This window comes from Paroedura picta, chromosome 7 (assembly GCF_049243985.1).
Source record: "Paroedura picta isolate Pp20150507F chromosome 7, Ppicta_v3.0, whole genome shotgun sequence".
NCBI classification, from domain to species: domain Eukaryota; kingdom Metazoa; phylum Chordata; class Lepidosauria; order Squamata; family Gekkonidae; genus Paroedura; species Paroedura picta.
This window is the reverse complement of record NC_135375.1, coordinates 3,840,371-3,860,727: the sequence shown is the minus strand read 5'-3', so window position 1 is coordinate 3,860,727 and position 20,357 is coordinate 3,840,371. Positions and strand designations below refer to the sequence as shown.

The 20,357-nt window shown below is 52.5% G+C and overlaps 1 protein-coding gene across 3 annotated transcripts in view; it reads left to right on the top strand.

Moving 5' to 3' along the window:
• Positions 1-16,626, top strand: part of LOC143842002 (maestro heat-like repeat family member 5) — a 48,311-nt gene extending 31,685 nt beyond the window's left edge. For all 3 annotated transcript variants that reach the window (XM_077346585.1, XM_077346584.1, XM_077346586.1), the window contains 9 exons: positions 502-639; positions 1,560-1,674; positions 3,228-3,371; positions 5,068-5,244; positions 6,835-6,990; positions 11,354-11,479; positions 12,470-12,572; positions 13,492-13,557; positions 16,195-16,626. In XM_077346585.1, the coding sequence (XP_077202700.1) occupies positions 502-639; positions 1,560-1,674; positions 3,228-3,371; positions 5,068-5,244; positions 6,835-6,990; positions 11,354-11,479; positions 12,470-12,572; positions 13,492-13,557; positions 16,195-16,370 (1,201 nt within the window). In that variant the 3' untranslated portion in view covers positions 16,371-16,626. The remainder of the gene's footprint in view (positions 1-501; positions 640-1,559; positions 1,675-3,227; positions 3,372-5,067; positions 5,245-6,834; positions 6,991-11,353; positions 11,480-12,469; positions 12,573-13,491; positions 13,558-16,194) is intronic.
• Positions 16,627-20,357: the final 3,731 nt, after the last annotated feature.

Below are 20,357 nucleotides of genomic sequence, written 5' to 3'. Positions count from 1 at the left end.
ACTTCCTCCCAATTGCTTCCGGAAGAAAACAATTAGTCAGTTAGACTGTTAGGACCATCTCTCCCCTCTCTTCTTTATAAAGTTGCTTCTCTTCTCAATAAGCTATTTATTCTTTCAGCAGCCAGGGCATCTATAAACTCTGCCAATAGAAAGGAAGACCACGAAAGGTCTGCAGAGGAAGGCAATGGCCACCTACCTGTGCCTTTCACTTGTAAGCCCCTTCCGGGGGTCCCCATCAGTCACTTGCCCTTGGAGGGCTCTTAGGTGTGTCTGTGCCCTCCCTGATTTGGCCAGGCCAGCAGCAAAACCCAAGAAATAGACAGACCTCCAGCACATGCAGGGGGGGGCAAACTTTGGCTCTCCAGATGGCCACGGACTAAGTACAGGGCCATGGACTACAGCTCCCATGAGCGCCTGCCAGCAGGGGCCACCCCTGTCCTTAGAGGCGGTCCGGCTGGGCAAAACGGCTTCTGGTGACACCTTCTCCTTTGCCCCGTTCAGCTCTGGCGTCCAGGCCCTGAAGAACCTCATCACATGCATGGGCTACTACAAGGAGTACAATATTTTGGGGATGCAAAATACCTGGGACAAACTGCAGCAGGCGGATAATTTCTTCGAAGGGGTTTTTCAGCTCGTCAGGTAAGAAGAGGCAGGCCAAGAGGGCCAGAAGGAACCAGCTGCTCACTCGAGATTTGGAGTGAGGGAGGTGGGCCTTTGAGGAGGTGTGGAGCTTCAGCAGGGTACAAGGCCATAGAGTCCGCTCTCCCAAGCTGGCATCTGATATGGAGAACTGGCTCTGAGTTGTCACAGGTAGGGTTGGTATCTCTGGCTTGGGGAAACCTCCTGATGGGAGGATGCCGCCAAGGTGGGGGGCTGGCTCCAGGTCCTGGGTGCAATTTACTGAGGGGGCAGGACACATTGGGGGAGAGACATCACTCCTGTCTCCCCCCCCCCTGCCGCCTTGGTTATGCCCTATGCTGAGGTCCTTCCCCTCCCTATAACCCACCCTCCCCTGGATGCAGCCCCCAAAATCTCTAGGGATTTCCCATCCCTAAGTTTGCCCGTTGACCAGCCAACGTGGCCTATGATTTGATTGTAGTCAAATCGCGTCAGATACCCCTCCAAGGCCACTTGACTCTTGGCAGGTTACCACCTCTCTTTGTCTGTTAGGGCTGCCAGCACTGGGTGCGAAATACTTGGAGACTTTGGGGGTGGAGCGGAGAATGGGTGGGATGGGGGGCAGGGGGGGGACCTGCGTGGAGGAGAGTGCGAGGGAGTCCTCCCTCCCAAGCAGCCCTTTTCTCCCCTCCCTTTTCTCCGTCCCCTGGAGAGGAGCTGTGAAACGGGGGGAGCTCCTGGGATCTGGCATCCCCATTCTCCATTAGATGCTGCTTCCTAAAAGACAGCACTCTCTGTGGGGCTCACTCTGCAGCCTCCTGAACCAGATTGGGGGTTCCGCATGCGCTGCAGCCGTCCCAGGGGTAGCAGGGCCCAGGGTTCCTGCCTTTGACCCTTCGGAGCCGATGACCCTTTGGGGATTTCGTGTTTCCCCCACGCAGGGTGCTGTTCACATTCACCAACGTGCACATGAAGATGACATTTAAACAAGCCAACGCATATTTGCGCCGTCTCGAATTGAAGGAGAGGACAGTTGGAATGGCTTTTTTCACCGAGGTGAGACCTGGATGACCGGGATGCATGCAGACACTTCTGCTGGGTAGAGCTGTGGATCGTGGCCCACTGGACTCTTGACACCCTTGAACCCTCTCCCAGACAGGCAGGACTTCCTTTCCTGACATCCAAAAGTCACAGATATTAACCCTGGCCAAACATGTTTCAGCCCAAACGTTTCAGCCCAAGGGACCAAGCCCTATGAAGATAGGTTGAGGGACTTGGGAATGTTCAGCCTGGAGAAAAGGAGGTTGAGAGGGGACATGATAGCCCTCTTTAAGTATTTGAAAGGTTGTCACTTGGAGGAGGGCAGGATGCTGTTTCTGCTGGCTGCAGAGGAGAGGACACGCAGTAATGGGTTTAAACTTCAAGTACAACGATATAGGCTAGATAACAGGAAAAAGTTTTTCACAGTCAGAGTAGTTCAGCAGTGGAATAGGCTGCCTAAGGAGGTGGTAGTCCATTGACATCTGGAGGGCCACAGTTTGCCCACCCCTGAGGTGGAGTTTATGGAGGGGAGGGACTCCCTTGGCTGAAAACGCCATGGAGTCTGATTATGCCCCCGTAGAGCTCTGCACTCCACCAGTTCCAGCCAGCCGGTGGTCCCTGGCCCTCGCGACGTACGCTTGGCCTCAACCCGGGCCCTTTTCAGTGCTGGCCTCAGCCTGGCAGAATGAGCTCCCAGAAGACCTCTGGGCCCTTCAAGAGCTCCCACAGTCCCGAAGGACCTGCGAAACAGAACTCTTCCGCCAGGCATTTGATCAGGGCCAATGATTTATAGAACGACACCCAACTGGCCTCCCCCCACAAGAGCCCGAAAGAGCCCCCCCCCCTGAACAAATGGAATATGGATCTACAAGGCAACATCTGTCTTGAGCTTTCTAAGTAATAATGCAATCCCAAGCATTTGATCATTTGAATTATTGTTTTAATGCAGGGGTAGAAGAAGAAGAAGAGTTGGTTCTTATATGCCGCTTTTCCCTACCCGAAGGAGGCTCAAAGCGGCTTCCATTCACCTTTTCCCTTCCGCTCCCCACAACAGACACCCTGTGGGGTGGGTGAGGCTGCGACAGCCCTGATATTCCTGCTTGGTCAGAACAGTTTTATCAGTGCCGTGGCGAGCCCAAGGTCTCCCAGCTGGCTGCATGTGGGGGAGTGCAGAATCGAACCCGGCATGCCAGATTAGAAGTCCGCACTCCTAACCACTACACCAAACTGGATAGTCAACCTGTGGTCCTCCAAATTCCCAAGGGACTACAATTCCCATGAGCCCCTGCCAGCGTTTGTTGGCAGGGGCTCATGGGAATTGTAGTCCATGGACATCTGGAAGACCACAGGTTGACTACCCCTGTTTTAATGAGTCGTGTTTTAATGTTATCTGTTGTCAACTGCCCCAGGCCAGTATCAGAAGGGGCAGTGATCTCAGTCCAAGGAGCCCCCGTAATCCATATAGAGCCCACCTCCTAAAGGGGAACAGATCTTTCTCTGTAGCCTGGGCAGCAGGAGGGGGGGTGGTCCTCTTTGGCCTCTCTCACGACGGGGTTTTTGTGTCTCAGCTCCTGTTCCACGGAGACATCGGACTGATGTTCGTGAAGCAGGACATCCTGGACGTCCTCAGAGAGTGGATGGTACAGCCGTGTCCACTAATGCAGCTGTTCAGCATCCGAGGCCTGGGTCACCTGCTGCAACACCCCCTGGAAGTAAGAGGATGGCCAGCTCTGGATCGGGAAGAGCCTGGGGAGGAACGGATTTGGGAAAGAGCTTCGTTAGGAAATACTCCTTTTCGCAGAGAGAGAGGAAAAGGGGGAAGCTTTTTCTGACACCCATGAAATGCACTCTTGATGCAGAATGAGACTATAGCGGAGAGGGGTGGTCCTAGACCATCTATATCTTAGAAGGTGGGCTTCAAAAAGCAACACTTTAGATACATTGGTTGGGGCTACACCAAACAGATTTCTCTTGAACCCCCCGGCAAAACTTTAAAATTTGTTTTTAGACAAGAGAGCCTTGCACAGTATATACTGACCACTGAGAAAGACCCCTGGGGGTCAAAGCGCATTTGGTCTGTTCTTCATATGCAGTTAGATATGTGTTGTTTTCCCTTCGTTTTTAGTATATTATTGGTGCACTTTAATAAATCCTTATCCATGGTTCCTCTATATATTTGTGAAACAGCCTGGGGGGTGGGACGTGTCCGGCTGTCCAATTAGGGTGCAGCCAGCAACACCCTACCCCTACAGCTCCTGCCCTCCCTCCCTGGACGCTAGCCATGTTCCTCTCAGACACGCCAGAGACAGAGAGAGACACACAGAGCCCTGCCAGACCGAACACAAGCCCTCATTCCCTCCTATCGCTCCTGCTGTGAGGGAGGCAGAGAGAGACACAGAGAGCCGCCCCTGCTGCGATGGAGGGAGAGAGAGAGACAGAGAGCGGCCCAAATTGCACACCAGACCTGCTTCCCTCCTACAAACCAGCCCTGATTACTTGCTATGTCTCCTGCTGCAAGGCACACTGAGACAGGCAGCGAGAGGGAGACACAAAGAGAGATCTGCAACTCCTGGTGTCCCCTGGGTCCTAGCGCCCATTGCATTCCTCCTTGTATTGGGCTTTCTTGCTAGCATTTGTAACAATGTTTTAATATTGTTTTAACATTGTTTTGCATGGCCACAGGAATAGACAGCTTGAAAAGGGGATCAGGCAGATGAACAGAGGAGAAGTCTCTCAGTGGCTACCAGCCATGGGGACTGAGGGGAACCTCCACATCCAGAGGCAGTCCACCTCCGAATCCCAGAGCCGGGAGGCAACCTTAGGGGAAGACCTCGGGCTCTACAGTCTGTTTGCTGGTCATCCTGCAGAACTGGTTGGCCCCTGTGTGAGACAGGATTGTGTGATAGATGACCTAGCAGGGCTCTTCCGATGCTCTTAGGAAGGCCTCGCCCTCTCTGCCCTGTTCTTGGCCCTCGAGGGGCCACTGGTCTGACCCAGCAGGACACTTTTTTTTTTTTTATGAAGTTTTTATGAAGGTTTTTATGAAGGCCTCAGTCTCTATGCCTTGTGGTTGGCTGTCCAAGCTCTTCCCTACTGAAGTACCCTCCCCAAAGCTCCAGGAATTTCCCAGCCTGGGAATGGACAACCTTACCTGGTAGGAAGAATTCCCACCAGCTGACTGAAAGGAGGTCTCTCTGAGCTCACCATCTGCTGCATCCCTCCCTTGGTCACTCTTTGGACCACGAGGAGGGACATTCTGTCAGGACAGAAAAGTCAGAGGCAGAATGAGTCCTGCTCTCGGTTGGCGGCACAGGCCATGTGCCTGCGCAGGGAACCCGGAAGAAAGGTTTGAGCGTGTCTCACACTAGCTGTGGCCACCTGGCCTCATCCCTCCTTTCCTCCCTTCAGGACGAGTCTCTGGAGGCCCTCCTGCCTCCTCTCATGAGTTGCGCCTTCGACCTGGACAAGACAATCGTAAAGGAGACCATCAAGACCCTGCGGGCTGTGTTCGAACACATCCATGTCGAAGAGTACAACTCACTGGGCGTCACCCTGATCCCAACAATGCTGCAGTATTTCAGTGATGTAAGGCAACAAGCAGGCAAGACCGTACTGTTGCCACCTCCAGGTTCCGAAAGCTTCTGGGGACTGGAGGATGGGTGGGGCCGAGGGAGGGTGGGGTTTGCAGTGGAATGCCAAAGTTTCCTCCCTCCGAAGCAGCCTTTTCTCCCGGGTCATTGACCGCTGCAGTCCAGGGAGCAGTTCTAATGCTGGGAGATCTCCAGGCCCCACCTGGAGGCTGGCAACCCTTGCAATAAGGGGATTAAACTACATGTAGAACAATACTGGGCAGATATCAGGATTAAAATGTTTCACAGGCCGAGTAGTTCAGCCGTGGAATGGGCTGCCTCAGGAGGTGGGGAGCTCCCCCTCACTGGCAGTCCTCAAGCAGAAGCTGGACAGATCCTTCTCCTGGATGCTTGAGGCTTATCCTGCACTGAGCAGGGGGTGGGACTAGATGGCCTCTGTGGCCCCTTCCCACTCTAGGAGTCTAGGAGTCCAGTTCAGCAGGGGAAGGGGCTGCCTAAGGAGGTGGGGAGCTCCCCCTCACTGGCCGTCTTCAAGTAGCGGCTGGACAGATCCTTCTCCTGGATGCGTGAGGCTGACCCTGCACTGAGCAGGGGGTGGGACTAGATGGCCTTCATGGCCCCTTCCCGCTCTAGGATTCTATGAGTCTAGTTCAGCAGGGGAAGCGGCTGCCTAAGGAGGTGAGGAGTTCCCCCTCACTGGCCGTCTTCAAGCAGCGGCTGGACAGATCCTTCTCCTGGGTGCTTGAGGCTGATCCTGCACTGAGCAGGGGGTGGGACTAGATGGCCTGCATGGCCCCTTCCCACTCTAGGATTCTAGGAGTCCAGTTCAGCCGTGGAATGGGCTGCCTAAGGAGGTGGGGAGCTCCCCCTCGCTGGCCGTCTTCAAGCAGCGGCTGGACAGATCCTTCTCCTGGATGCGTGAGGCTGACCCTGCACTGAGCAGGGGGTGGGACTAGATGGCCTTCATGGCCCCTTCCCCCTCTAGGATTCTAGGAGTCTAGTTCAGCCCTAGAATGGGCTCCCAGCCCTACCTACCTCGCAGGGTGTCTGTTGTGGGAAGAAGAAGAGAAAGGTGTTTGGAAGCTGCTTTTAGACACAAAATAGTGAAAAGTGAGGCTTAAAAGAACAATCTCAGTGCAGTGGTTAAAAGTGGTGGCTTCTAATCTGGAGACCCGGGTTTGATTCCCCACTCCTCCGCCACATGCAGCCTTGGGCTCGTCACAGTCCTGATAGAGCTGTTTTCACAGATCAGTTCTCTCAGAGTCCTCTCAGCATCACCTACCTCACAGGGAGTCTCTTGTGGGGAGACGAAGGGGATAGTCAGCCACTTTGGGACTTCTTCAGGGAGTGAAAAGTGGGGTATAAAACCAACTCTTCTCATATTTCGCTCCTTCCTTCGCCCCCAAGTTCATTCCCAGAGATTGTCAGCAGCCTGATGCACTGAATTGAGGGGTCCCAAGAAGGAAGGGTGCATTTGCTCCAAAGCATTAGATGGCCCCTTGATTGATTTAGCCACCACCTCCCCCCCCTCCCATCAAGGCCCCCGGAGCTTGGGACTGACTGACTGGGTTCCCATCCGTTTTAGGAGGATGATGACTTGAGGAGCAACTCCATCAGGCTCTTTGGGACTTTCCTGAAAGGGGCGGCCGTGTCGGATGGCAACCGACACTCTCTCAAAGAGGAGATCTTCCGCAGCCAGGTGCCCCTGCTGATCCAGCTAGCAGATCCGGTCACCAGAGAGGTGAGCAGAGGGACAAAAAGCCATTTTGAGACAGTCTGTGTTCTTGGTCTGTTTAGCCTGGAGAGAAGTCGATAACCACCTTCAAGTACTTGAAGAGGATGGAGCAGAGTTGTTTTCTGTTGCCCAAGAGGGACAGACCAGAACCAATGCGTTGAAATTAATCCAAAGAAATTCCGTCTAAACATCCGGAAGAAGTTCCTGACAGTCAGAGCGGTTTCTCAGTGGAACAGGCTTCCTCGGGAGGTGGTGGGTTCTCCATCTTTGGAGATTTTTACACAGAGGCTGGATAGCCATCTGACGGAGAGGCTGATTCTGTGAAGGCTCAAGGGGGTGGCAGGTGACAGTGGATGAGTGAGAGGGTTGGGAGTGTCCTGCATAGTGTAGGGCAGGGGTAGTCAACCTGTGGTCCTCCAGATGTTCGTGGACTGCAAATCCCATTATCCCCTGCCAGCGTTTGCTAGCAGGAGCTCATGGGAATTGTAGTCCATGAACATCTGGAGGACCACAGGTTGACTACCCCTGGTGTAGGGAATTGGACTAGATGACCCAGGATCTCCCTTCCAACTCTATGATTCTATGAGTCTAATGAGATGAAATTAATCCAAAAGAATTTTTGGCTAAACATCTGGAAGAAGTTCCTGACAGTTAAAGTGATTCTTCAGTGGAACAGGCTTCCACTTTGGAAATTTTTTCCAAAGCTTTGAAGCAGAGGCTAGAGAGTCACCTGGCAAAAAGCTGGTTCTGTGAATTTAGGCAGATGGTAAGTGGGTGGGCAGAAGGGACTGTGTCCGTGCCTGGCTACTGTGGCCCTTCCTTGCATGCCCAGCGAAATGCCGGTCACCACTTTGGGGTCAGGAGGCGAAATTCCTTCAGGCCAGACTGATCAGGGATTCTGGGGGGGGGGGGATCATCTGGGCATGGAATTGGGATCACTGTGGGTGGGCAAGTAGTTGTGAATTTCCTGCATTCTGTATGGGGTCGGACTAGATGACCCTGGAGGTCCCTTCCAACTCTGTGATTCTATCATCTGGAGTCACTTCCTGGGCAAGCGTCCCTGCCTGACATTTACACGCAGAATCCCTTTTCTGTGCAAAAACGCTCCATGACACAAAAATTCTCTGCGTATAAAGCTATGCATGAGAGAGAGAGAGAGAGAGAGAGAGAGCAGGCCCTCTCTCGAAAGTTTGTAACTCGAGGGCATCCTCGAGTTTGTAACTCGAAGTTTGTAACTCGAGGGCGGTAGCATCTTGAAGATTGATAGAATTTGTGGCAGGACAGGAGCTGTTGTGAGTTGGGGCGGGCACGAACCGGCACAAACCAATCATTCCCATCCAGATGCCCTGATTTGTGCCTCCCGAACTGAATTTCGGGGAAGGTGCCTCCCCTTAACATTTCACAGAACATTTCTAGGCTGGGTGTGCGATCAGGCAAATGCAGTGCATTGGAAGTGGGAGGGGAAGTGACCCGACGCACTGAAAAGGCTTCTAGCCCTTTGGGCCTAACAGCTGGGAGGCAGACGTGCCCCACTTCTAAGTGGGCAGAAGCAGGACAGATTGGCCAAATCACAACACTCTGAACCGAATCGGAATTTTCCATTTCGTGGCCATCTCTAGTCCTCTCTAATCCCTTGTTCATATCCTTCTTCAGAGCAGTAGCTTGTCCCCGGCCACGGATTTTGCTTCGCTGTACAGCACCACTGGAGTCTTAGCCATCTCTGCTGCTACAGAAAAGGTGGCGGGGCAAATTCCCAATTCCACATGACGTCAAAGCCAGGCTGGGGCTGTCCCCAGCCTGGGCCGACTCCTGCCCTCATTTGTCCCATCCTGGCCCGGCAACTATGGGGTCCTGGAAGCGACAAAAAAATGCCCCAGGTGGTTATGCCATGCAGCATGGTAGAGCTGCCTGGGGCATTTTAAAAAATTATTTTAGAGAACGGGATATTACATTGTAACACAATACCGCACCCTTAAAAATAAAAATCAGCCCCTGCCCTGCAGTGGGGTGGAACCTTGCCGCCCCGGCTGCCGAGTCCAGAGGCACAAATCCCAGGCAAGGAAAATGATCATGATTGCCACAGGCAGAGTCGGCTTTAAAAAGAACTTAGATTCATGTTAAAGTCCGTCAGTGGCTAACTATGCGGACTGAGCCTGTTTCTGGAGGCAGGAAAACCTCTGAATCCCAGAGCCAGAGGGCAGCATCTGTGCCCTGTTGTTGGCCCTCCAGAGGAACTGGTTGGCCCCTGGGTGAGACGGGAGGCTAGATTGGATGGGCCATTGGTCTGACTGAACAGGTCTCTTCTGAGGGTCTTCTCGGGGGAAGGCCTCGGCCTCTCTGCCCTGTGGCTGGCCCTGCAGAGGAACTGGCTGGCCCCTGGGTGAGACGGGAGGCTGGACTGGAGGGACCCTCCCTGGCCTGACCCAGCAGGGCTCTTCTGAGGGTCTTCTCAGGGGAAGGCCTCGGCCTCTCTGCCCTTTGGCTGGCCCTGCAGAGGAACTGGCTGGCCCCTGGGTGAGACGGGAGGCTGGACTGGAGGGACCCTCCCTGGCCTGACCCAGCAGGACTCTTCTGAGGGTCTTCTCAGGGGAAGGCCTCGGCCTCTCTGCCCTGTGGCTGGCCCTGCAGAGGAACTGGCTGGCCCCTGGGTGAGACGGGAGGCTGGACTGGAGGGACCCTCCCTGGCCTGACCCAGCAGGGCTCTTCTGAGGGTCTTCTCAGGGGAAGGCCTCGGCCGCTCTGCCCTGTGGCTGGCCCTGCAGAGGAACTGGCTGGCCCCTGGATGAGATGGGAGGCTGGACTGGAGGGACCCTCCCTGGCCTGACCCAGCAGGGCTCTTCTGAGGGTCTTCTCAGGGGAAGGCCTCGGCCTCTCTGCCCTGTGGCTGGCCCTGCAGAGGAATTGGCTGGCCCCTGGGTGAGACGGGAGGCTGGACTGGAGGGACCCTCCCTGGCCTGACCCAGCAGGGCTCTTCTGAGGGTCTTCTCAGGGGAAGGCCTCGGCCGCTCTGCCCTGTGGCTGGCCCTGCAGAGGAACTGGCTGGCCCCTGGATGAGATGGGAGGCTGGACTGGAGGGACCCTCCCTGGCCTGACCCAGCAGGGCTCTTCTGAGGGTCTTCTCAGGGGAAGGCCTCGGCCTCTCTGCCCTGTGGCTGGCCCTGCAGAGGAATTGGCTGGCCCCTGGGTGAGACGGGAGGCTGGACTGGAGGGACCCTCCCTGGCCTGACCCAGCAGGGCTCTTCTGAGGGTCTTCTCAGGGGAAGGCCTCGGCCGCTCTGCCCTGTGGCTGGCCCTGCAGAGGAACTGGCTGGCCCCTGGATGAGATGGGAGGCTGGACTGGAGGGACCCTCCCTGGCCTGACCCAGCAGGGCTCTTCTGAGGGTCTTCTCAGGGGAAGGCCTCGGCCTCTCTGCCCTGTGGCTGGCCCTGCAGAGGAACTGGCTGGCCCCTGTGCGAGACAGGAGGCTGGACTAGAAGGACCACTGGTCTGATCCAGCAGTTCTGATGTTCTTATGATGGCCTTGGCCTCTCTGACCCAGCTGGGCTTTTCTGAGGTTCTTATCAGCCTTGGCCTCTCTGCCGTGTTGTTGGCCCTCCAGAGGAACTGGCTGGCCCCTGTGTGAGATGGGAGGCTCGAAGGACCTCTGAGCCATAAATCAGTTCCCAAGTCCAACGTTGAGTTTCCTTGAGCCATGGAGGAAGGTGGGGTGCACATGTTTTAAACAATCCGCTGACCCCTGCATCCGTGGCTGAGAGGAGACAGAGTGGGTAGACACATGGAGATCCTTCCGGGGGATTCCTAGTTCAAAGGACCAGCTTGGTGTAGGGCTTAAGAGCAGCGCTTCTACTGTGGTGAGTTGCGTTCAATTTCACGCTCCTCCACATGCAGCCAGCTGGCTGACCTGGGCTAGTTACAGTCCTGATAGTGCTGTTCTCATAGAGTAGCAACATCAGGGCTCTCTCAGGCTCACCGACCTCACAGGGTGTCTGTTGTGGAGAGAGGATGGAAAGGTGATTATACATTGCTTTGAGGTGCCTTCAAGTCCTGAAAAGCAGGGTAAATAAACCAACTCTTGTTCTTCTCAAACACAAATAGAGTTGGTTTGCCTTCTCCTCCCTGGATTTCCTCAGTGGTCTCCCATCCATGGACTAACCGGGGCTGACCCTCTTTAGCTTCCGGTGCTGGACGGATCTTGACTGGTTCCCCCTCCCCTGCTGAGCTAGGAGACCAGTGAGCCATTCTTCCACAGCAGGGTTGTAAAAGCACATTTGCATCCCCCCCCCACGCCTTCTGTCCCTCCTGAGCTGCCCTTGCGTGAGGCCACATCCTGGCCTGGCTAACTCTGTTGTCTGTTTTTTCATCCTCTAGGCCTCGAGGAACGTCCTATCCACATGCACCACCTTTCTGAAATGGACGGATGTTCCAGCCGGACTTTTTGGCCTGGAGAATTGTCCCAATATCGGCGAACTGTACAGGAACCTGTGCAAATATCTTGTGAGTAGAACCACCAAGACAGGGTTGGGGGCTGGGTCAAGACCCTCGCTCCATCGACGTCAGAGTGATCGGCCCAGATGGGGCAGCAGTTCTCAGGTGGAGGAGGGCTTGGGGGTGCCCCAGAGAATTTGGGGGAGTCAGTGGTTATGCAAAAGCTCCCAGGGTCCATCCTGGCCATCTCCAGTCCAAAAGGGCCAGGCAGGAGGTGAAGTGAATGACCTCAGCCCGAGACGCTGGAGAGCTGCTGCCACTCTGAGTAAGCAATACTGACCTTGCTAGACTGGCTTCAAGGTGCCGTAAATATCATGAGTTCCTCAAAGGCAGTTGTGGCTTCCCAAAAGAAGCAGCTCAGGTTTTTTTACCCCAATTTCTCTACTCTGAAAGTGGCTGACAACTGCTTTCCCTTCCTCTCCCTACAACCAGCAACTCAAGAAGCAGGTGGGGCTGGGAGAGCTCTGACAGAACTGTACCTGGCCCAAGTTCACCCAGCTGGCTGTATGTGGAGAAGGAGTGGAGAATCAAACCTGGTTCCTCCAAATCAGAAGCCACCATTTTTAACCACCCCACCCCACCACACTGGCTCTCCCCACAACAGGCACCTTGTGAGGTCGGTGGGGCTGAGAGAGTTCCAGGAGAACTGTGACTGGCCCAAGGTCACCCAACAGGCTGCATGTGGAGGAGCATGTGGGGAATCAAACTCAGCTCTCCAAATCAGAGGTCTCCATACACACTGGCTCTCCAAGGTTCGGCCCATGTTTCTATTGGGTCCCAAATACAGAGCCCCCACCATAGGCTGGTCTATAGCTGCAAATGCCAGACTCTCACGTACACAGGTGGAAGGTCTGTGGTCCTTCCGTAGCGCCTCTTCCGTCTCCCAGGTTGTAACGCCTGAAAGAAAGGGGCATCCACAGATACGGGGTGAGGGTGGCTTCTGCCCAAGGAAACAAGGGAGCTCCTTCACCTTGCCTGTCTTCCTGTTTTGTCTTTCAGCTACGGAAATACAAGAACAAGACGGCGGAAATCCTTGCACAAACGGTCAGTTTTCTGAAGAGCAAACTCACTCTGCACCGGGAGGCGGCTGCGATATTAATAGGTAATCAGGGGCCAGAACCCGGGCTCCGGGTTTTGCGCTTGTCCTGGCTCCCGAAGTAAAAAGCCGGAGAAAACGAGGCGAGGATTTGAACCTGGGTCACGCTGGAGTCAGGCTCAAGAAGAAAAAGCAACTCCACTGACAAGGGGGTGGGGGGGAAGACTGAAGTTCAATAACTGAGCCTCTGCTTAGCCTGCGGAGAGTCCGAGGTCCGATCCCTGGCATCTCCAGGGGTTGGTTTTCTGAAGGTCCAGGCGGTGGGTGACATGAAAGACCTTGGCGGGAGAGCTGCTTGTCAGTCACAGATGACTGACTTTGATGGGTGACTCGGTGTAAGGGAGGGGTCCCCAACCTCTTTGAGCCTGCAGGCAGCTTTAGAATTCTGGGGCAGCAAATAAATAAACAAACAAACAAATAAACAAATATATCTATAGCCCCGCCCTTCCTGGAAGTACAGGGTGGGTGGCAATAAGCAAGCAGAATATAAAATCAGGGAATAAATATAACCAGTAAAACATTTTATTCCTGTAGCCCCCTGCAAGTTTAGGCAGGGGAAGGGTCAAATCTGTAGAGGGCAGATCTTCCTTCTGCTTCAGCCGCAGGAGGCACAGTTAACTGCCAAACGGCAAATGCCAGGGCATCGGGTAGCACATTATTTACTTATCTATCTATTTTTTTATTTATATTCCGCTCCTCTCCATTACCCATCTCGTGATGGTTTTCAAAGAAAGGGAGGGACAGAGGGGGTGGCCATCGCCTGCCTCGGACTTCCTCCAGGGTGGACTTCCATCCAGGACCGACCTTGCTTCGGCTCCAGTCTCTGAGGGGCAGGGGCCGGCCTGAGCCCTGTCGGTTTGGGCCTCTGGCTTTGAGAAATGGGTCCTCGTGTGCAGTCTCATGACCCTCCTTCCTGTCTCCCTAGGGATCTATGCGCCGCACCTGACAGCAGATGTGGTCAGCTCAAAAGATATTGAGGAGGCCTATTTGGGTGAGTCCAGAATATCTCCTGCCCAGCTCTGGTTCCTTTTCTTAATAGGGGTAATTTATAAGATAGTTACCTTTATGGACCTTTGATAGACCCAAATTATACGACTTAAAATATACTATATAAGGTATATAAAATATAAGAATTAGGTAGTGGGTTGAAGACTTTCATAGAATCATAGAATCCTAGAATCCTAGAGTTGGAAGGGGCCATAGAGGCCATCTAGTCCAGCCCCCTGCTCAATGCAGGATCAGCCCTAAGCATCCTAAAGCATCCAAGAAAAGTGTGTATACTTTGTTTGTATCCCTGGAAAAAAAAACAATTCAGAAATAAGTTTACTGAGGAAGTAAAATACGAAAACGAGGTTTTATACCTAGGAACTCATTCTGAATAAAGCTTTTTGCCACCGCCAGCTTGGAAATTTCTTTCTGTTTATTGATCTTCGGCTGACGGGTCGTCTCTGCTGGTTCCTTTTCTTAGCAGCCGTCCAAAATCAAACTCTTCGTCTCGGCACTAATCTTTCCCCTCCCGTTTCCTCCCGCCTTCCTTGCACCCCTTTCCTGCCTTTCTTTTAAAAAAAAAATAAAGATTGGAAGTTTCTCAATGTTAAATTACCTGGAGGTTGGAGCTTTATGGTCTTTTGTCAGAAGCAGTTTGGTTCTTTCCAATGGTTGAGGTTCCAATGTGTATCATTCCACCCACCCGTCACTTTATTCTGGGAATAGTCCCTATTCCTGGCCTTTCAAGAGTAACCAACTGATGAGATAATGGCCTGGCCTTCCGGTGGAGAACTGCTTTTGTGTTGCAAATCAGGTTGGGACTCATTAATGCATTGGACTGCAAGAGATCTGAACTCTCCAGTTCTCACCTGGAGAGTCTCAAGCCTGTCCACTGTCTGGACACAGATTTGGAATTTTCTTTGACCTCAGAATGCCTGTGCTTTCGGCCCATGCTTCCTTATTGTTGCTAGATGTGTAGATGGACTCTAAAAAAGTTACTGCTTTCTCCCTTCTGCCTCCATTTGCACCCCCGTCCCCTTCCTGTCCTTGGGCTCCCCTGTTATCTCACAGCAGCCTGGTTTGCTTTCCCTTTGAAGCTTCCCTCGCTATTTGGGTTCTCATGGATGGAGGGGGGAGCAGAAAGAGATACATGCTGTGTGTAATTTCTTGAACCCCAGTTCCATCACAGCTTGTGTTGGGTTAACTCTCCTGCTCTAGAATAAACCTGTCTTTTGCTCCAAGTCAAAGACTGCTTTCTTGGCAACTGAAGAAACCTGACATCTGTTCTGTTTCCAATCGGGAACTGGTCTAGATGGCTGCAGGGATTTATGTCGGCTCCAAGCAGCCTCTCCGAAGATGGAAACAGACATCTCACTGGTCCATATGCTTCCCCAGCGGGGCTGCCAGGTGTCTGCCAAACTAGTCCTTTGGACCAGTCATTCTCAGCCTGGGTTACCAGTAACCCCAAAATAGATTCAAGCGGGTCACCACGTTGCTCTGAAGCAGCACAACAAAAATGGTGTCCAATAGCACCTTTAAGACCAACAAAGATTTATTTTCTGACACACGTGAGATGCACTCTCTGTGCAGAGTAAAACAATAGCTGAGAGTGGTGTTCCTAGATATCACATATCTTAGAAGGTGGTGCGCCAAAAAGAAATATTATACCAGTACTAGCTTCAAAGCCCGTTCCTAAGAACAGGCCTTGAAAGGGTCCCCTCCCCGGCCCCCAGCCAGGCAGCTTTGGGCCGCAGCTCGCAGCCGGATCAAGTGGGGCAGGCGGGGACTGGCCAGCTCCTTAGCAAGGCAGGGCTCCTTAGCAGGCAGTCAGCAGGCTGGGAGGCCCTCAATAGCAGGGCCAGCCTAGCAGGCCAAGAGGCCCTCGTTAGCAGGGCCAGCCTAGCAGGCCAAGAGGCCCTCGTTAGCAGGCCCTCCACCACAACCCTTTGCCCAGTGCCTCTTCCCTTACCTGCTGCTGGCTCCAGGCACTGAGGTACATCTGAGAGCAAAGAGGATAGAGTCCAGGGACAGAGGGCGGGAGCTGCAGGGGCAGGGCCAATCAGTGTGCAGCCACTTTGCTGTCTGCTCCCTTATTGGCCCTATTCCAGTTTGGACAGCCGGACACGTTCCACCCCCCAGGCTGTTTCACAAATATATAGAGGAATCATGGATAATGATTTGTTGGGGCTACACCTAACAGATTTCCTTTCACCAAACAGCTATACTTCATAATTGGTTTTAGAGAAGAGTGCATTATTTTCCCCACTGAGGAAGACCCAGTAGGGTCGAAACGCTTTTGGTCTGTTCACGTGCCGCTAGATCTGTATGGTTTATTAATATGGTTTTTACTTTGTTTTTAACCTAATATTGGGGCACTTTAATAAATAATTATTTAAATTTTATATTGTTTCATAGCTTAACTTTTGAGTTCCTGACTTTGTTAAGGTTGGGTTTTTGTTCCCTTTTTGGTTTTGTACTGAGAGGCAAAAGGCACCAAGAAAGAAAGAGTAGCACCTGGGAACTGCAGTAGCACTTTTGCTGCCTGACAAACCAGCCCTGTGAGGCAGGCTGCTGTTGTTGCTGGCTTCAGGGTTGTTTCCACCGTTCCATGACCCCTCTGCCTGCCCTGTTCTCCTTCCAGCTGTCCGGGAGCTGCAGGGAGACTGTGAGGACTCCGTGTCCACCGCTGCTGTCACCGCCATCGAGCAGCTCTTCCAACACTGCAGGAACCGAATCAGCCGCCATCTCATCCCTCATCAGGTCATGCCGCTCCACAAATCCAACCTAGACAAAAGGAGCCTAGAGGAAAGGAAGTAACCGGCCCAGAAAGAGAACTGTTTGCGCAAGCCTGAGGGGAGAGCTGCGGATGTACACCACACAGAGATAGATAGGGTGCTTTCTTTCCCATGGCGGACAGAGGGCATTGACGGAGGACATGCAGGCGGGCCTGAGAGCTGGGCTCTTTCTGCCAGCACAGCAGTTCTCCCCTCCGAGGAAGCAAGAGATTTATATTATCCACCAAAGGTCCATGAAACAGCATTAAACGAAAACTCCAAATGCATTCCTGAAGTCCAGACAGCCGATATATATCTCAGCTAAACCAGAAGTCAGGGAGGCAGCCTTCCACTGGGAGAGATTTTGAGTTTTTTAATCTCCAAGGTTACTGCGGGACACAGTCTGGAATTCCAAAACTAGGGAGACCTGACACCAAGCACTAGGTTTCGGCGGGCAACTGAGAGAGGCATCCAACAGGAAAGAGGCCCACTGAGAAGGCAGCCTGTGAGGCATGGAGATCTTAAAGCAGAGGCCCCTAACACAGTGCCCACAGGGACTAAAGTGGCCCACTGATGCTCCTTCTGGCACCCACCTTTAGGCAGTGGCGGGCCCAGGTGAGTCTTCCAGTTGGCCACTGGAGGTTGGATTGGAAATTTTGAAGTAGGGGTTAGATTGACAGAAAAGCTGATTCTACTAATTTTGGGAGATTGTGGGTGGGCAGAAGGCATTGTGTCTATGCTTACATGCTGCTTTTCTCTACCTGAAGGAGTCTCAAAGCGGCTTCCAGTCGCCTTCCCTTTCCTCTCCCCCAAAACAGACACCCTGTGAGGTGGGTGAGGCTGAGAGAGCCCTGATATCACTGCTCGGTCAGAACAGTTTTATCAGTGCCGTGGCGAGCCCAAGGTCACCCAGCCAGCTGCATGTGGGGGAGTGCAGAATCTAACCTGGCTCGCCAGATTAGAAGTCCACGCTCCCAAACCACTAAACCAAGCTGTGTCCACATGATGGGGTGATAGACAGGTGGCTCTATCAGTGTTCAATTCACCAGTGAGCACGTCCATCAAAAGCATAGCAAAAACAAGTGGAAACTGGACAGGAAAAACAGGTAGCTTATTTAAACAACCTTTATTCAACCAAAAATCCCCAAGGCAATTTACAACTAGTAATATACGAATCAAGGCGATGTTTTTGTTTTATGGCACCCTGAAATAATCTTTTTGTGCTGGTATTGAGAGAGATGCTGTTTCTGGAATGTAAGAACAACCTCTTTCCTAATGCACTAGGGGGAAATCTGGGGGCATTTCCACACCCTTTAAATATAGTGTGACATTTACCTAAAGTAGTCCTTATATTTTGGCCCCTCCACATGACATCGCCAATATCCAGTGTCTGGACAGCATCTGGTTGGCTACATCCTCCATCTTAAAGCGCTAGTTGGTGAATCTCAAAAAGTGGATTCACCAACATTTGTAGCACTACCTAATGGAGAGCAGCCAGCAGCCCACCAGCCAAAGGTACGGAGGCTCAAATGCGCAAGGCGCCTGCCTCGTTCTGCCCCTGCTCCCGCCCCCCTCTTCCAGTGGACAAGTGTGCAGGTGAGGGCAGAAAGAATTTTTCTCCAAACCTCTCTCTTTTGAAGAAGCCTCCCCATCAGATCACATGGGGGAGCGTGTGTATGTGCGCATGAGAGGAAAGGCAGTGATAGCAGAATAAAGTTTTATTATTTTTTTCAAATGAACTGCCTGGAGCAACGAATAGTCCTTCAATTGTGCAGGCAAAGGTTTTTAAAAAATCACCAAAGTTATAGCACAAAGCATGCCTCTCTAAGCTCCCCCCATCAGAAACGAGATTTATTTTTAAAAGAAGCAAGCCTCATCATTCCATAAGTGGTGGCAATAAAGAAGCACTATGCAAAGTCATTTCAATGGAGAACTACTGATTTAATAAAAATTAGTGGCATTGTGGGCCCTTCAAAGGATGGAGAAGAGGGCACTGGCTGCCTGGCTTGAGTGACAGGTGGAAGAGAGTCCGGGGTAAATCGCGCTGCCCTCTTCTGCCAGTACCAGCAGCACCCTATGATTCTAGGGTGAAATCTGATTGTTTTTTTTTTTTTACAACCTTTGAGATGTGAAGAACATAAGTAGAGCTCTGCTGGATCAGGCCCAAGGCCCATCACGTCCACCAGCATGCTGCTTACAGGATGGTTGACCAGCTGCCTCTAGAAAGCCCAGGGACATGATGAGTGGAAGAGCCCTCACCAAATCATGTTTGAATCTACTCCCATAATTATGGCAATGTGGAGCCACTGTGAGAACAGGCTGGTCGGTGGCAGCTCAAGGCTGCCATCTGCTGATCTGATGCAAATGGGGGGCTGTGTTGGTCTGAAGCAGCAGAACAGAATTGGAGTCCCGTGGCACCTTGAAGGCCAACAAGATTTTTGTTGAATTCAGGTAGGCTACAACGGACATGTGAAAAATCGATGAGGAGAAATATGCCAATCCCTCCGTTGGCCTTCCTTGGAGCCTAACAGCCAGGGAGACCACAGAAATCCAATTTTTGCCCACTCAAAAGTCCTTCTCATGCATGCCCCCCTTTCTCCTCCTGCATGCTGGCAGATGACTTCAAGAAGGACGTCGATAAAATTGAAAGGGTACAGAGGAGAGCGACGAAGATGATCTGGGGCCAAGGGACCAAGCCCTGTGAAGATAGGTTGAGGGACTTGGGAATGTTCAGCCTGGAGAAAAGGAGGTTGAGAGGGGACATGATAGCCCTCTTTAAGTATTTGAAAGGTTGTCACTTGGAGGAGGGCAGGATGCTGTTTCTGCTGGCTGCAGAGGAGAGGACACGCAGTAATGGGTTTAAACTTCAAGTACAACGATATAGGCTAGATATCAGGAAAAAAATGTTCACAGTCAGAGTACTTCAGCAGTGGAATAGGCTGCCTAAGGAGGTGGTGAGCTCCCCCTCACCGGCAGTCTTCAAGCAAAGGTTGGATGCACACTTTTCTTGGATGCTTTAGGATGCTTAGGGCTAATCCTGCGTTGAGCAGGGGGTTGGACTAGATGGCCTATATGGCTCCTTCCAACTCTATGATTCTGTGATTCTATGATTCTATGATTCTATTATTCTATGTCATTTCCGGTGACAGTAGCTGCATGCTGGCAGGTGACATTTCCGGTGTCAGTAGTTAGAAACTGCACACTGTGCTTTAGCATTGTTGGTACTCCCAGGATACATGGTGCACCGTCATCGTCGAAGGGACCGCCCTTCCCTCAGCATATTTGTATTTGCGTCCTACGCAGTCTCCTCTGCTGGGAACAATTATCAGTATAAATACAACCCATTCTCTCCGCCAGCTTGCTGTCTGCTCAAAAGAAACCAACCACCCTTTGGGAGAATTCTGACGAAGAGTGCTTGCCCTCCAAAGCTCACGCCTTGAATAAATCTTTGTTGGTCTTAAAGGTGCCTGGCTGGACTCTGATTTTATTATAAAACACCGGAGTTTCTTGACCGCCGTGGAAGGGTTTCTCAAATGGGTGGGAGTTAATTTTTCATGTATTTTCATGTAGACCCACCCACCCACCCCTGCCAAAATGGCGAATGATGGGCCTGGAGGGGGTAGGAATTGGGTGGGCATGTGCACAGCTCTGCTTCTGAACCATCTTCTGCACGATTGCACCACTCCTGGGGCTTCTTGAAGCCTGAGGAATGTCCCAGGGGTTTCTCAATGGTGAAAAAGGTTGAGAAAGGCAGAGTTAGACTGAGGGAGGCCCGCAGGTGTGCCCAGAGTGGGCTCCATTGAGAGCCAGGGCCGGGGGGTGCTTAAGCACGTCAGGGAAGCATCACCCAGGTTGGAATCCCCACCCGTCCCATAGAAGCTTAGTGGGTGGCTGTCAGCCTCTTTCAGCCTGAGCTGCCTCGCAGGGTTGTTGTGAGGAGGAACTAGCGGAGAAGCCTTCCGGGGGTTCCCATTCATATTAGCAACCCAACCTTCATGAGGCTCTCCGCGGAGTTTCCCGTCCATTGCAC